The following is an 18,654-nucleotide window of genomic DNA, read 5'->3' as shown; positions in this document are numbered from 1 at the left end:
CGTCAGAAGGAATAAGATGTGGGAATCTGTGCAACCTTCCTCTCCTCGCCTCCCTCTTTCTATCCCTCTAGCTCTCTCTCTCTCTCTCCCTTGCTTTGAGTTTTCATTTGTAGAACTTACTTATTCCACTGCTGTGTTATGGTACCACGTCATGCTAACTCAAACCCATGTATGTACAGCATACTGTCTTCTGTTAGAATAACACCTGTTCAAATTAATGTATTTATTCAGTTATTTATCCTCTACGTTGACTAAGAACATACTCTTGTTTACAGCAGCAACCTGGAAAAGACTTACGGCAGCGAGGAGAGGGGATGAGTGAGCCAATTTTAACCACACACCATTACCATTTTTTCTACAACACTGCTACTGAGTAGGCCTTCCAGTCTCTTCCTCCCCTTGCTACACTTCAGTTAGAGAATATTGCCCTTTTGGATCACAACGACCAACCATCCAATGCTCCTTTTCAGATCTCTCCAGAGCCCCCTCTCTCTCTCTCTCCTCCAAACACCTCCTAAAACACAACACTAACCATACAAAGTCCCGCCAGCATCTACTGTTTTCTTTTGTTCCGTAGTAACGCATGGAATCAAAACAAATCCCTCGGAGCTGTGGAGACGCTGGCGCCACAGCGAGGCAACAACAACATGGTAAACAGTGAGCGGAGAGAGAGGCCAACTTCCCCCTCAGATCACATCCCTCCGAGCCCCAGTGGACAATAAACACTTGTTTTATTAGGATTTTCGCCAGGCTCAGTGTGAGAATAAATTATAATAATAGAATGACTTTTCCTGTCATGCCCGCAATTATTCTGTTAGCCCACAAATTGGTTATTGTTATTATGGCTGGGATGGATGGCAGCGCCGCGCCAAGCGTGTGGTGAGTGACTCAGTCGTTAGCTAAATGATCAAGGCTTCAGAGGATTGGAAGCCTTTATAAAACACACCGCTTATTCAGATCTTGTCTGCTAGATCGCATCTAAATCCTATCCTATCTAATTCTCCTGATTCTGGTTCCAATCCTACTTTTTTAAAGGGAGATCGGAGATCTGATCCCCTTACGTATATTTATTGTTTTTATGATAGGGGAGATGAAGGTACTGATCAGGAGATAGATAGAGAGGGACAGAAAGTGCGTAGGCAGTTGGCCGAGCCAAAGCTTAAAACCTTGTCGCCAAGGGGGCATGTGTGATTCTGGAGCAGGAGTGTTATTACACCAGACTCTGGCACCTAGTTCTGGTTCTGATAGTGAGTTCTCTTGCCCTAGTACCTCTCCTGAAAAGGCTTGTCCATTGAGCAGGTGTTCAGAGCCCTGTCCATCCTCGCTCCCGAAGTGCAGCCGGATCTCCTCCAGGCGGTGGCTGTACGTCATTGGTCCGCCGGAGATGTTCACCAGGTGCTCCTTGTCCATTCGCAGTGAGACGTGGCGACCCGTGTTGTACATGGTCCCGCCCACCTGAGGAAAGAAACAAGAAAGAACAATCAGATTCAGTATTCGATTAATAAACTAAGTTTGAACATCACATTGTAAAGGACCCCCATGACAAGTCCTTAGGGGAAGCTGCTTACAGAGAAGTTCAGAAGGGTAACAGTGGTTTGCCCCCAAATACTTGAACCAACAACCTTGTGGTTCCATTTCTTGTACTGCATGTGCTTACTGCTGTCTCAGAGACAGGCCTGTTATGGGAACAATGTCTTCTCATTGTTCCCATAACACAACAACTCAATCTAATCTACAGCATTCACAGGCACTTCTGTGATTCGCTGAGGAACAATCTCAATGCCTGTAAGTGCTAAGTATGAGAGACAATGTTATCTGCAATAGCAACACTTCAAAACACAAAAGAAATGTGGAATGAGAGTGGAGGAGGTCGATAACAACACAGAACACAAGAAGAGGACACCTTCAAAGACCGCGGCAGTCGGAATCATCTCAAAATCCACTGGATCAGAGGCTTTAAGGGGAAATGCTGTGAATACCGATCTTTATCAGTGGATGTGTTTAGTTATTTATATGCAGGAGTAGTTTCAAAGTGAACCGTTGGTATTCCAGGCACGGTTCCATGAGAGCTTCCACAGTTCTTATCTTCTGTTTTCTCTCTCCTCTGCTTTCTCCGACACACTAACAAAACTATGGTTCTAACGAGCACCAGAAAGTTATTTGGCTTGTAACCATAGCGGAACCCCTTTTGGGGCTACATAGAACCTATTTTGGAAGGTTCTATAAAGAACCATGCTATAAAGAACCCGTTCGTAATGTTATATAAAGAACCATTAAAAAAAGGTTCTATATAGCACCAACAAAGGGTTCTGCTGAATCGAATCTGAACGGTTCTTTATAGATCCTTCTGAAACACAGGGTTAATTGTTCTTGTCAGCCATATTATAGTGTTAAAATTCCATTGGTGTTATGGTTGTGTTAATTGACGTTGGATCTAGTCAGCTACCTCTAGAACAGCTGAGAGTCCCTGAAGCAAAAACTGAAAAACAACTAACAGACTTAATGTTCCCAATTGGCACAAGGCCAAACATAAGTCTTCCACAAAACACCATGACTGGATATAGCCCTATATAACATTCAATAACCCAACACATTAGACCAACTGGAATGACACTCTCACTCGGTGAGAGTGCACAAAAAGAGCTATGAACAAACCACGCCCCACTATATTCTAATGAGCCTCCGCACCTAGATTTTTATGAACACTAAAATAGGAAAGAACCCTTAACTGAACTCTAAAGAGCCATTGAAGGGCTCAAAGGTTTCTATCTTTTTCTCTGTGTGTACACCCTCTATCCCTTCTCTTTTACCACTTGGCTTCAAAATTATGTTCCCCCTCCAAATTCAACGAGAAAGAAGTCTGCCTAGACATCATAAATATTTGAGAGAAAATCAATGATTTGAAAGTGGATAGAAAGAGTGCGAGTTAGAGAGAAAGAGAACGAAGGTGAAGGGGGCGTTGGATCGAGAGCCAACAGAAAAACAAGGTAGTGCTGTCGAATGTGAGGCGGCACTTTGGAGTTCCGCTAATCTGGCCCGGTTACCTCAGGGCTGTCGGCAGTACCCCTGAAAAGCTGCGATACCTCAGCAGCCCTTGAGGAAACTCACCTACTCAGCTCACCATTATGCACGAGGCCAAGGCTGAGGTCAATGTGTTATTGGGTGGCTTTTTCAATTCATAAAGAATCACTATGGTAATGAGCAACGTGGAGGGCAAATAGGATGGAATGATGCAGCAATGCAAAGACTACATACCTGGATTACACACCTGGATTAAACACCTGGATTACACACCTGGATTACACACCTGGATTACACACCTGGATTAAACACCTGGATTAAACACCTGGATTACACACCTGGATTAAACACCTGGATTACACACCTGGATTACACACCTGGATTAAACACCTGGATTACACACCTGGATTACACACCTGGATTAAACACCTGCATTACACACCTGGATTACACACCTGGATTAAACACCTGGATTACACACCTGGATTAAACACCTGGATTACACACCTGGATTACACACCTGGATTACACACCTGGAAGATAATTATGTTGTTTACGACATTGTACGGCGGGAGGGGATTGAATACTCAATAGCCAGAAGGTTTGCCTCCTCACACCGCATCCAATGTTACGCTTCTATCTAGTACACTGTATTCACACACGGTCCAGTACACTGCACAATAACACGTTTCTTTCCCATCCAATATCTGTTCCTGTGGTTGAGTGACCATCGTAGGGTAAATGGCTAAAGGCAGCAGGGTAAAAAGGAGAGGCAAGTGTAGTGTTTATTGTGTAGTGTGTAGTGTGTAGTGTGTATTGTGCTGGGCGAGGAGGGAGAAGTGAGACAGATATGGATATCTGTCTCATAGTGATGCGTTGATAGGAGGATGATGAGAAACTCTCTACACACTGATTTAAGGTCAGTGTTGCGTTTATCCCTCTATGGTAATGGTTATGATTTGGGTAGAAAACTGATCCTAGATCTGTGTCTCATGGGTACTTACAGAGATATGGAATTGAAGTCCAGCTAAAGATAGCCAAACCAACTCTTCTACCATTACAAGTAAATACATGAATATGACAGCAACATTGTGGATTGTTGCTAACTTCTACAGCTTTTCCAACATCCCGTACAGCAATGTGTTTTGTGAATTATGCCAGGATGAAACATGGCACAGGCATCGTCAACAGAATCCACTGAGCTAGTCCACTGCACATCTCACGCAGCCGCGGCGTCATTTGAATGAATTAATTAAAAATCACGAGTACATGCTTTGCTGCACTTTCATTTCTTAACTTGACAATTTTATGTATGACTTCCTGCATTGCTCTGACAACAGATCTAATCGCCACGGGAACCAGCCTGTTTATGCCTGCTCAGCTTTGAAGAAGGAGAAGAGTTTCTATTTCATTTTATTATAATGATAATAACACTTCAGCCAAGTTCTTCTCAATAAAGAGAGTGACTGTCTGGGCAGGGGAGGAGGGGGAGGGGGGGAGGCGAGTAGAGAGGAGGAAGACCACTCTCGCAGGGATGGAGAGAGAGAGATACAGAGAGAGAGACACACACAGTGAGAGGGAGAGCGATAGATAGAAGTAAAATGTATTTGCTGATGATCTGGTGCTTCTATCCCCAACCAAGGTGGGCCTACAGCAGCACCTAGATATTCTGCACAGATTCTGTCAGACCTGGGCCCTGACAGTAAATCCCAGTAAGACAAAAATAAAGCAGTTGCAAAAAAATTCCTGTTGCCAGGACCACAAATACAAATTCCATCTAGACACTGTTGCCCTAGAGCACACAAAAATCTATACATACCTTGGCCTAAACATCAGCGCCACAGGTAACTTCCACAAAGCTGTGAACGAGCTGAGAGACAAGGCAAGAAGCGCCTTATATGCCATCAAAACGAACATAAAATTCGACAACCAATTTAGATCTGGATAAAAATATTGAATCAGTTATAGAACCCATTTCCCTTTATGGTTGTGAGGTCTGGGGTCATTATCAAAATCCAACCTTCCATAATGAAGCAATAACCTACAGAGAGATGAATCTGGTGAAGTGTCCAAAGCAAGCTGTTCCTGTGGCTCTGTTCACAAACCCAAACACAACCCACAGACCCTCAAGACAGCAACACAATTAGACCCAAACAAATCTTGAGTAAAAATAATAATTATTACTGGACACATTGGAAAGAATTAACAAAAAACTGAGCAAACTAGAATGCTATTTGGCCCTAAACAAAGAGTACACAGTGGCACAATACCTGACCACCGTGACTGACACAAACTTAACAAAAGCTTTGACTATGTACAGAATGAGCATAGCCTTGCTATTGAGAAAGGCTGCCATGGACAGTCAAGGCTCTCAAGAGAAGACAGGCCATATGCACGCTGCCCACAAAATGAGGTGGAAACTGAGCTGCACTTCCTAATCTCTTGCCAAATGTATGACCATATTAGAGAGACATATTTCCCTCAGATTACACAGATGCACATAAAATTCGAAAAAACAAATCCAATTTTGATAAACTTCCATATCTATTGGGTGAAATACCACAGTGTGCCGTCACAGCAGCAAGATTTGTGACTTGTTGCCACAAGAAAAGGGCAACCAGTGAAGAACAAACACGACTGTAAATACAACCCATATTTATGTTTATTTATTTTCCATTTTGTACTTGAACTATTTGCACATAATATGACATTTGTAATGCCTTTATTCTTTTGGAACTTTTGTAAGTGCAATGTTTACTGTTAATTTGTATTGTTTATTTCACTTTTGTTTATTATCTAGTTCACTTGCTTTGGCAATATTAACATATGTTTCCCATGCCAATAAAGCCCTTAAATTGAAATTGAAATAAATAAAATAAATTGAAAGAGAGATGGGAGAAACGGGAGTCTTCGTCAATACATTTCCAAAAGGATCCACTGTGAAAGTGTCAATTGCAAAGTTCCTCAAAAAGGTCAAACTATTATTTCACCCAAGCTTCCTCTCTCCTTCACTTACTCAACATCGCTTGATTTGTTCAATCAGAGAACCTAACATGCTTTCGTTTAGTGATGTTTTCTACAGAAAAGCGGGAGACTCGAAAGCCAATTAAGCTGTGTTGGTACTCCTGTAACAGATAAAGACGATCACAAGGCAAACAAGTCATAAAGGAGATTACTCTATGTGTGTCTAGGGACCTAATACTGTATTACCAGCATATTACCATCAGTCACAATATGGAATGAAAAGCATTACAGTAACTGTCTAATAAACACACAGATCAATATGTGAAATAGAAAGCAGATGATCCTATATGTCTGACATTATGATTACTAGACAATTCCATACGTTGTTTCATGATGAACATAACAGTACACTAATGTTGCTGGTGCATGTATAAAGGTGACTGGGATGTTTCGAATATTAAATCCTACATTTATGCCACATTTACATAATCATTGTTTATCAGACGCTCTTATCCAAAGCGACTTACAATAATTGCATGATGGTATTAGGATTCATATCGTTGTTCATGTAAAACACATGTCAAGTGCATCGTTAGGAAAATGCATGTAGAAAAAAATGACCGTTTCCCACTGGGCAGAAACATCGTCAATTCAGCGTTTATTCCACATTGGTTCAAAGTAATTGCGTTGGAATGACATGGGAACAATGTTCATTCAACCAGTGTGTGACCAGTGGGTTGAGAGGTTTCAGCTGGGGACTGGAAAAGCTTTTGTTTCCCGTGGCGAGAGCTGCATCAAGGTCAAAACATAATACGTGGGACTAAATGACACGGTTTGAGATGTATTTATGGAGAGCGATAAAAGCTCAAGGGTTCAAACAACAAAAACAATCCCATGACTGAAACTGAAGTCGATCTCAGACTGATTGTCTGGAGTTAACCTACACGATCATGGAAGAACATCAGGACCATTGTGCTTTCAGGGAAAGAGTATACTTTTGTACATGTGTTAAACTACAAGTATGACCAAATCCAGTCCTCTTGCTTAGTGGGTCTGGGGTCCTCCCTGGGATAATTGTTATGTAGAAGGACAGAGAAGCTCAGTTCTGGTGACTTCTTAAAAGGACATTCTACTCCAAAATATATGAAAATAAAATGACGCCGACACCATCTAAAATATAATTTTCACTTCCAGAAATGGGCCCAGAGGGTTTTTGTCCATCTGCATTTACCCCATTTGACACAACATCCTGACTGTTATTATTATTAATAAATATGTATATGTAAATAATTATTCATTGTTATTCACTCATAATTATTATTTTTTTCTCCAAATGTATATTACAACATTTGGAGGGTGTTTGAATGTAAACCTAATGTACGTTTTATGATACGCAGAAAGTGTTTTTTAAACAGAATAAAAAGTACTCTGAAACACCCGAAGTGGTTCTTCAATCTATATATGGGTGTTTAATGGAGACTGTTGTGTAGTCCTACCACTATGACCCGTCAGGAAAGCATGCACTTCATTAGAATTATTATAACTATTATGGATAAGAGCGATATTATTTATATTTGTCAAATGGCAGCAAAGCATCGATCATCACGTCACCAGAATGAAACCCTTAATATTTATTGAAAGGAGCATCAAGCTCACTTTTACCGCCCTGTGAAGTTTTATTGCATCTGTAGCCAAATAAAATGCATGCTTTCTCAAGTAGTGGGATGACCAAACAACATATCATTGCGCGACTCCACGTCTACTTGTCACACCCTGACCATAGTTTACTTTGTATGTTTCTATGTTCTGTTTGGTCAGGGTGTGATCTGAGTGGGCATTCTATGTTGGATGTCTTGTTTGTCTATTTCTATGTCTGGCCTGATATGGTTCTCAATCAGAGGCAGGTGTTAGTCATTGTCTCTGATTGGGAACCATATTTAGGTAGCCTGTTTGGTGTTGGGTTTTGTGGGTGATTGTTCCTGTTCCTGTGTTAGTTTGCACCAGTTTAGGCTGTTTCGGTTTTCACGTTACGTTTATTGTTTTTGTATTGATCGTGTTTCATCTTCATTAAAGATGTATCTAAATAACCACGCCACATTTTGGTCCGACTCTCCTTCCACCAAGAAAACACTACTTCGATATGATGGTTATTGTATCAATATTTGCGCATAAAGGCGTTTCCACCGCCATGTCTCGCATAGATAATTTTACCGACACAAAAAGATCCCATCATGTCGAACGAACAAATTGTCTGTTAGCATTTATAAAATTGTAGCAGCATTTCATGTTTCCATCAGCCCGGTCGTGCCTTTTTTCATGCATCAGGTAATTCATCCACATGACATGTTTGGATGGAAACGTGGTTAGTGATTAATTAAATACCATGCAGCGTCGTGGATAGCAGAGAAGAGACAGGGATGAATCCTCTGATTTCTCAAATGAGTTTCCAACACCCACCAAAAAAAAACCCGTCCCTTAGAGCAACAAAGTGGTGCCTGGGAACGACACAGACTGGTGACAAAGGCCTCTGATCCCTTTAAAGCCCCGTTACAACATGTCCAAATGAAATGTGTCTGAATGAAAAAGAATAGAACCAAAACGACCAGCCAGTGAGAATACATTATGAGAGGAGAAAAGCATTAGGAAGTTTTTGATGCACGTCTTTAAAGAACCATGCTATGATTGAGCTAATTTACCAAGCCATTTTACTATATGTGTGAGTACATAAACCACAGTAGACAGAGATGCAGTGCTCCCTCCAATAATAAATGCTATCGCTTTTCTTAACCATTAACACGACCGTTAAGCCCAATGAGAGAACTGAACAGCAATACTTAGATACAGCTTCCGTTTAGAATGAGGATTTCAATAAGGTTTAACCACAACACAATGCAGTGGCTAATGCTCAGTGGCATGACTAATCTGTGTACCACTTTTACTCACTGATACAGGGCCTGAACATTTCCCAAAACCCAGAGAGTAGTATACTCTTCGTAGACCCATTCTGAAAATTATTGGCTGCTGAAAAAAAAGTGTTTGTAAAGGCAGCTCCGAAAGGGCTTTAACTAGGCAAGTCTTCTTATTTACAATGGCCGCCTAACCCAGCGAAACACGGACGACGCTGGGCCAATTGTGTGCCGCCTTGTGGGACTCCCAGTCACGGCCAGAGGTGATGCAGCCTGGAATCTTGCAGTGGTTCTCTAATCTGAATATTGTTGTTTTAAAGTGATTGTTTTATGTAAAACGCAGCATCAGACTGTCTGTCATACAATCAAATGGTTAAGAAATGCAAATGATTTGTTGCCTAAATATGGATTGATGGTAAGGGCGTGTCTATAATATTTTTGGAGGAAATCCACCTTCATATTTTTCAATGTTTTATCTAGACAGAGGCAATACAGTGTCATGCTTGTTGTAAAACCTCTGGTTCCTGTTGGTGGATTGTGCTCTGTTTTCCACAATGCCCGACAAAATGGGTTAAACTGGCAAATGAACAGACACACAAGTTAATAAAAATACTCCAGAAGAAGGGACCTAATTCTGAACTAGACAGGATTCAAAACATCATAAAGGAGTTTAGAAGCATTAGAGAGAGGATATTACACCAACAGAGAAGGGACCTAATTCTGAACTAGACAGGATACAAAACATCATAATAGTGTTTAGAAGCATTATAGAGAGAGGATATTACACCAACAGAGAAGGGACCTAATTCTGAACTAGACAGGATTCAAAACATCATAATAGTGTTTAGAAGCATTATAGAGAGAGGATATTACACCAACAGAGAAGGGACCTAATTCTGAACTAGACAGGATTCAAAACATCATAATAGTGTTTAGAAGCATTAGAGAGAGGATATTACACCAACAGAGAAGGGACCTAATTCTGAACTAGACAGGATTCAAAACATCATAATAGTGTTTAGAAGCATTATAGAGAGAGGATATTACACCAACAGAGAAGGGACCTAATTCTGAACTAGACAGGATTCAAAACATCATAATAGTGTTTAGAAGCATTAGAGAGAGGATATTACACCAACAGAGAAGGGACCTAATTCTGAACTAGACAGGATTCAAAACACCATAATAGTGTTTAGAAGCATTATAGAGAGAGGATATTACACCAACAGAGAAGGGACCTAATTCTGAACTAGACAGGATTCAAAACACCATAATAGTGTTTAGAAGCATTATAGAGAGAGGATATTACACCAACAGAGAAGGGACCTAATTCTGAACTAAACACAACTCAAAACACCATAATAGTGTTAAGAAGCATTATAGAGAGAGGATATTACACCAACAGAGAAGGGACCTAATTCTGAACTAAACACAACTCAAAACACCATAATTGTGTTCAGAATGTTGTCCTGTAGCGCTCACTGTCCTAGTGTTTGGGATTGTCTTTATCCCACAGTGGTTTTTATGTGGAGCAGTTTTGAGAACATGCTCCCCATGCCAACGTTTAGGGTTACATTTCCTCTTCATGCTAAAACTTCTATATTTTTTCTAAGACTTGTGGATAACAAGCTTATTATGATGAGGAGAGAGATGATACAATAATTGTAATGAGGGACAGGGAGGATGGTAGCACCTCTCTGTCTGTCATTGTCTCATCTACTCTCTCTCTCTCTCTCTCTCATTCTTCCTGCTCTCTCCTCATCTTTATTTCTCTCTCTCCCCTCATCTTCTCTCTCTCCTCATCTTTATTTCTCTCTCTCTCCCCTCATCTTCTTTCTCTCTCTCTCCTCATCTTCTTTCTCTCTCTCTCCTCATCTTCTTTCTCTCTCTCATTCTTCCTGCTCTCTCCTCATCTTCTTTCTCTCTCCCCTCATCTTCTTTCTCTCTCTCCTCATCTTCTTTCTCTCTCTCTCCTCATCTTTCTCTCCCTCTCCTCGTCTTTTTTCTCTCTCTCTCTCATCTTCTTTCTCTCTCTCGCCTCATCTTCTTTCTCTCTCTCATTCTTCCTGCTCTCTCCTCATCTTCTTTCTCTCTCCCCTCATCTTCTTTCTCTCTCTCCTCATCTTCTTTCTCTCTCTCCTCATCTTTCTCTCCCTCTCCTCGTCTTTTTTCTCTCTCTCCTCATCTTCTTTCTCTCTCTCTCTCCTCATCTTCTTTCTCTCTCTCTCCTCATCTTCTTTTCTCTCTCTCTCCTCATCTTCTTTCTCTCTCTCTCTCCTCATCTTCTTTCTCTCCCTCTCCTCATTCCCCCTCTCTCTCTCTCTCTCTGACATCTCAAAGTGGTTGACTCAAGATCAGTATCTGACTCAGTGTTCCCTGTCCTCCCACCTTCCTTCACACTTCTTCCCTACCTAATGGTGCCACCATCATCTCACCTCAGCCTATTGAGGCTCCAGGTCATGATTCAGACCCTCCTCCTGTCTTTGTCAGCCTGCTAAGAGATGGCACACAGCACTCAGACGACCAGCATGGTTGATATGCTGTCTGTACCGCTGTTTGAAATCAAATACGGATGCCGGGGACATAAGAACAAGACAGGGAGATTTATCCTATAGATTTATCCTATAGATTTATCCTTTATCCTATATATTATCCTATAGTCTCACTTCAAAACAGTGGATTATAATAATGTACTGGACAGCGGAGTTCAGTTCTATTCCGAACTACAGACTGTCAGACTCAGTTCTTCTGAGTCAATGAGGAAGGTTATAGAGGAAGGTTATAAAGTGAAACAAATAAAGACGTTTCTAGAATGATGCACTCTAAAAGAAGTGCTGAGATGTTCTTCCTACATCTTGCTTACAGTACCCCAGGGGCATGAAAAGACAAAGGAAGCAAGTAGCTTTGATGAATATGGCAGGTACCATGCTGGATAAATATTTGATGCTATTGATGGAGATGGGCTTGTGTGTTCAGAATGAGAGTAGTGGATAAAGCCAGTCACAATGCAATGGCTTCAAGCACAAAGCCACAGCGCTATAGCTGGGTCTTTGAATGTTGGACTAACATCAACCAACACATGAGATGTGAATCAGAAAACGAAAGGAAGTGCAGCTAGTATGCAGTCTTGACCACTGTAGTTTGAAGTGATTAGCGGTGTTGTTGTCTAGCTCCTCTGAACAACAGTGTCCTGACGAGAGAGCACATTTTCTATGCCAGGCGAAATCACGCCTCATTAGCTCATTGTTATGGATGTATCCAAACAAACGCCACTAGAAAACAGCTTCAACAAATGCAAATGCAGCTACTTTGCTGTTATTCTGGCTTTTTGACGTGACCGTAAGTTAGCTAGCTAGCAAGCAAGGGATAAGAACGTTACCAGCCAATATGACAGTATAATATTTAGAATGAACGACGGGGTCATCCATAGATACAGAAGAAAAAGACTGAATGACTGGCAACCGAACCAATTAAACGAATGACCAGCCGGCTTGGGTAGCATCCCTAGATTTGTCTCGGGACTATATCTTGTGGAAGGATGTAATAGTATGAATAAATTCATCAAAATAAAGTTTTTAATGAAAATATGCAATCATTATTTGAATATGTTGGTAACCCGTTGTATAAAAGTGATAAGAGCAATAACACCCATGCCAATATATCCTCCAAACACCGGCTTCTCGGGCATGGTCACTTAAAGAGAATATTAACCTGAGTCTATGATTAAGGTGGTCATATACAATACAATGAGCTAAAGCCAATGCGTAGAACAGACTGATATGTTTCATCATTTTTTGCATTTTTTTTCTTTCAACATTATTCTGAAACTATGAAGCTGGGTATGCATTCGAATTAGTATGGTGTGGACTCTTACTAAACTTGTGACTTGTCTAACCTTTCCTGATGAATCTAAATATATGTAATTTAGGAGTCATTTACAATACTGTCACCTGTAATCAGTGAGATATGACAGAAGAGAGATGGCAATCAGCTAGACTAGACAGGACACTGCATTTATGACACTAATATCAGTGTTACAGAAACAATAACAAATGAGTGTGTATGTGTGTGTGTGCGTGTGCATGTGTGTGTGTGTGTGTGTGTGTGTGCGTGTGTGTGTGTTGGCTGAGTGACAGTTTGTAGGTGCCTTGTCAAATAAAATCTGAAATCAAATCAAATGTTATTTATCACAAGCGCTGAATTCAACAGGTATTACCTTGAAATGCTTGCTCCAACAGTAAGAAACACAATAAACAAATAAGTGTCAGTGTAATATGTGTGAGTAAGTATAGAGCCAAATGCTTAAACTTAAGAGATTAAGCACATATTTACTGCTAAATTTATTTAGACTTGCCATAACAAAGAGGTTGAATACTTATTGACTCAAGACATTTCAGCTTTTCATTTATATTACATTTGTAAAAAGAAAAATCAAAAAACAACATCAATTTGACATTATGGGGTATTGTGTGTAGGCCAGGGACACAGTCATCCAGAACAACTGGTGCTTACATGCGTGGTTCGGTGTTGCTTGCCTCCAAGCAAGCATAGAAGGCATTTAGCTCATCTTTTAGGCTCGTGTCACGTCGCAGCTCGCGGCTGGGTGACAGTTTGCAAGTCTTGCCACATTCGACGAGTGTCAGAGCCGGAGGGAGTAACAGGATTTCTTATAAGCGTCCGGATTAGTGTTCCGCGGATGTTGCCTGTAATCCACTGCTTCTGGTTGGGATATGTATGTACTTTGGGCACGATGTCATCAATGCACAGTGACTGATGTGGGAAACCCATCAATGCCATCGGATGAATCCCGGAACATATTCCATTCTGTGCAAGCAAACAGTCCTGTAGCTTAGCATCCGCTTCATCGGACCACTTCAGTATCACTGGTACTTCCTGTTTGAGTTTTTGCTTATAAGCATTAATCAGGAGGATAGCGTTATGGTCAGATTTGCCAAATGGAAGACAAGGGAGAACTTTTATGCGTCTCTGTGTGTGGAGTAAAGGTAACCTAGAGTTTTTTCACCTCTAGTTGCACAGGTGACATGCTGGTACACATGAGGTAGGATAAGTTTTCCTGCATTAAAATCACAGGCCAATAGGAACGCAATTACACGGGTGAGCATTTTCTTGTTTGCTTATGGCCCTATATAGCTTGTTGAGTGTGTATTAGTGCCATCATCGGTTTGTTGTGGTAAATAAACATCTACGAAAAATATAGATGAAAACTCTCCCGGTAAATAGTATGGTCTGCAGCTTATCATGAGGTATTCTAACGCAGAACCTCGAGACCTCCTTAATGTTAGAGATTGCGCACCAGCTGCTGTCTTACTACGACCAGGCGGTGCCAGGGAGATGGTAGCGCCACGTTGCCAGTATTTGTGTGTGTCATGGAGATGGCATTGCCACCAGGGCACCATAGAGTCTGGCACTGTGGAACCCATTCCCAACGACCATCTGTTCCTGCTTTGTGACACACACACACACACACACACGCACGCACGCACGCACGCACGCACACACACACACACACACACACACACACACACACACACACACACACACACACACACACACACACACACACACACACACACACACACACACACACACACACACACACACACACACACACCATTCTATTAAGATTCAGTAGGAGTGTGGGGCTGTGGGGCTGTGGGAGTGGTGTGGGGACTACTCATCATTGTGAGACGGGAGCAGCAGGGCAGGTGTAGGAGACGGTGTGAGAGACACAACCCAGCACAGGGATGCAGTATTGTACAATAACCTGTCTGGCAAAAACAAGTCACCCTTTGTAATATACCGCAGAGAGAATCCCCCAAATTAGTATTCCTCAAGTCTTGTTGGCTTAGAGGTGTGTGTGTGTGTGTGTGTGTGTGTGCGAGTCTACTTCAGAATATCTTAACAGCTAACAAAATAAATCCTAAAATAACCACAGTCTAAGTGGAAATACAACGTAACTAATTAAAAAAACACTTCTGTGTACTCCATGAAAAGACAAGCCTCCACAGTGTGTGTAGGGGTGTGACTGATAAACACAGCTAAATGATTCTGCCAACACCTTGTCGAAGACAGCAAACTCATTAGAGCTTAATCCTGAGAGCTCAGTCAACATGTAATCACTACTCACTACACAACAACATAATGGTTCTAAATAGCACCAGATAGGGGATCTTTGGCTTGTAACTATAGCGGAACGCATTTTCTTATGATTCTTTATAGAGCCTTTATGGAGAAAGATTGTTTATTTCACCATTCTCAATCTGAAAGGTTTTTTATAGATCTTTTTGAGGAAACCATACCGGGTTCTTTATTCTGGTCAACCATATTATATTGTTAAATTCCATGGGTGTTATTATTATATTAATTGACAAGTTGAATCTAGTGAACTACCTCTGGAACATCTGGGGGTGCCTGAGGAGAGAAATGAGAACCACTGACTGATTTAGTCAACCATTCTCAATTGACACAAGGCCAAATGTCACAATCCATAGTCACATATAATACATAATACAAGAGCATAACACAACGTATCAGATCAACTGGATGACACTAACTCACGGCTGCCCAAAAAGGGCTGTGCGCAAACCACGCCCCCCCGAATGTTCTGATGAGCCGCATCCCCTACATTTTAATTATCACTAAAAGAGCAAATGATCCTTTTGTGAACTGTAAAGAACCATTGAAAAGCTCAAAGGGTTATTTGAGTCAGTATGGTTCCACACATAACCGTCATCCTTCCCAAAGAACCCTTGTGTACACAACAACAACAACAACTACAACGTTGTTGCGCTGTCTTTTCTCTCGTAGCCCGAGTCTGGCTAACTTTAGTATATGAAAAAGTCTTCATTAAAGTAGTAGATAGGAGATGACAACTTCCTGGGTTCAGGGCCTCCATTATCAATGTGTTGGCACAAACCTGAGCGTAAATCTTGTGTGGGATCATTTCCACGTGAAGTGTGATATTTATCAATATGAACAATTGCTTGGGAGTGTGCTTACAACCATGGCACAGCCATTACTATGCCTACGTACAGTGCCAAGTGGTGGGATAAGGGAACTGCTTGTCAAGCGTAGAATGGAGAAAATATATGTTGAAAAATGTGTGAAATTGTAAGAGTAATAGTTAAATACTTTTTCTATTTCCATTGTGAATTCATGCAACTTATCTTGACTTGCTTTATAATATGACCAAATCAGTGCATTTGTTACGCTAACACTCCATTTATTGTACAGTCATTTGTTAAATTAGGCGTACACGTGGAACCGAGATAATGGGAAATCCAATGAGAGATGGCTGATCTTCTTCTGTTGGAAGATTTGGCTGCATTTCCCATGGAGCGTCTTTTTTTTAGAGACGGGGGGGGGACTTTTTCTGCAGAAAGTCCTGATTGGCTCATCAGTTATCATTTCCCAAAACCAATGTTATAGGATTTTTGCAAAGATTTAAGACCTACTCTAAAAAGTCATTCTGGCTTTTTGGCAACGGGAGCTTGCCGATCAGCATTTCACAGCCCTCCGCGAGACAATGTTTTGGATGAAATCCTCAGCTAAACGAACACTATCACATACAATTTCCATACACCACCGCATAACAGGTTGAAGTCAAAAGGGGTTTCTTTGCCATGATGCCATCAATGTGTTCCCAAATACGAACGGAGCAACAAACGGCACCCACAGCACCATCAAATCACCAGAACAACTTAAACTATGTGAATAGAAAGGTTTTCCACACTTAATGTGCAGATGATAGGTGACATGATGCGCAAAAGATGCTGCTGAATGTGGTGGCAAGGACTCCTTCACTCCGCAGGACAGAAATGTTGGCCTGTACGTATACAGGAGGGAGCTGTTGAGGATACATGGTTTATTGGTGAGTGCTGCCTGCTCATTTGAAGTTTATTTGCCATTGCTAAAGCAGCTTGAGTTGTCCTGATCGTCCCCACATTTGTACTGGTCAAGCCACAACTGAGTGAGCCAAATAAAACCTTTTGGTTGAACTCAATCGCTGACACTAGCACTTCTATTTCAGTCTCAGAAATCCCCCCCCCCCCCCCGTTGCTTTTTTGGGTAGCCCATTGTATTTCGGCATTGTATATTTCCCACAGGTTTTTAAAAGAATGATTTTGACAATATACGGTTAATTATAGCCAAGGTTGAGCACTGAGGCTGAGAACGATTGGTATTTACTTATGTTTGGCGTGCGGATGAAGCTCGAAGGTTTGTTTGATAAATCACACGTTTTCTATGCGTACAACCATTCTATATTCCATTCGTAAAAAATTGTTTTCCACGCGATATTGATAAATGAGGCTTCTGGAGCTTGGTTTATTAACCTGGTGTCTGTTGAGGAGAGGATCGACCCACAGGGAAGAGCATGAAGGGGAAAGCCAGGCAAGCATATATATCTGTATCTCTCTCTCTATATATATATCTTTCTCTCTCTCACTCTCTCTTTCTCTACACACACAGATCACAGGAAGCTGTTATATGTATGAAGGTTCTGTACAGTATATAAAATAAAATAATGTAAAGTTAAAAACTCTATTTGATATTGTATACTACTCTGAGGTTACAAGGCCTCACTACATATTACATACTGAAATAGCCGAAGCACTAGATGTGAGCACTGTTAGGATTTGAACAAACAGACAAACAGAGAAGCAAAGTAGGATAACCATAACTTTGCTTTGAGTAAAAAACAGTGGGCAAAGTTCAGGGGCGTTTCACAGCTCAACTGTCCAACAGCGTGAAAACCGACAAATCAAAGACATTTACCAGGTCAGAAAACAAGAACAAAAAGGAGAATGTGGAGGAATAAACTTTGTTCCAATATAGAGAAGAGGAGAGAGAGGAGAGAGAGGAGAAGAGACATTCTAACCTTTCACAAGCAATACAGCTTTTACCCCAGCTAGATAGGCAGGGGCATTGGAATTCCAACATCAGATATTTGTCTCCTTCACTCTGTTGTATAAAGAGGACACTGTTAGGATGTGAATAGACAGAAGCACTGAAAAACACCGCATAGAGGATAGTTTTTACTCAAAGAAAAGTAAACAGACCGGAGGAAGTGAACACCTTTTTGTTTAGCTCAACTGTCCAAAAGCGCAAAAACACACTAATGTGTTTACCAGGGCAGAAAACAAGAAAGAACAGAGTGAGGAGATACTGTATAAAGAGAGGAGAGAAAAGGAGAAACCTTCTGGCATTGCTGAGTCAATAAAGTGTTTCCTGTTGCTGACCAGGCAGGGAACTCTCAAAGATGTTATACGCCAAGATGTTGAACTGCCAGACATTGTACTACTGTTTTACTTCTCCACTCATTATGACAATTGAAGAAGAAAGAAAAACTTTATCTCTTTAAGGTTTTTGGCTCCTTTACTATGTTGTTTAAACCTGTTAAGGCTATGCACAATACTGCCCCCTTTGGAGGAATTGCGTGCCCATAGTAAACAGAAGAAGAATCTGTCCAAAATTGCTAATATATGCATATAATAATAATAATTGATTAGAAAACACTCTAAAGCTTCTAAAACCGTTCGAATTATGTCTGTATGTAAAGCAGAACTCACAGGGCAGCCATTCTCCCAAACTCTCCTCATCAGGAAAGTTGTCCCAACTTTGACGTCATCGCCCCCACCTTTCCCAACCAGCTACGGATCTGGGAACAGTTTCTGTGTCTTCAGCGTGATGTGTTCTTTCAATAGGGTGAGTAATGGAGAAAATCCCGCAAGCTTTGGCCCGT

General features: G+C 41.2%; 1 protein-coding gene across 3 annotated transcripts in view; it reads right to left on the bottom strand.

Annotated features, from left to right (window-relative positions):
• The window catches only part of LOC135503770 (carbonic anhydrase-related protein 10-like), a 374,242-nt gene that overhangs the window by 36,965 nt on the left and 318,623 nt on the right, over nt 1–18,654 (bottom strand). For all 3 annotated transcript variants that reach the window (XM_064921913.1, XM_064921915.1, XM_064921914.1), the window contains one exon: nt 1,270–1,455. In XM_064921913.1, coding sequence (XP_064777985.1) covers nt 1,270–1,455 — 186 coding nt within the window. The remainder of the gene's footprint in view (nt 1–1,269; nt 1,456–18,654) is intronic.

This window comes from Oncorhynchus masou, chromosome 18, assembly GCF_036934945.1.
Source record: "Oncorhynchus masou masou isolate Uvic2021 chromosome 18, UVic_Omas_1.1, whole genome shotgun sequence".
Taxonomy (NCBI): domain Eukaryota; kingdom Metazoa; phylum Chordata; class Actinopteri; order Salmoniformes; family Salmonidae; genus Oncorhynchus; species Oncorhynchus masou.
The sequence above is the reverse complement of the archived record's forward strand: the minus strand, read 5'-3'. Positions and strand labels throughout refer to the sequence as shown.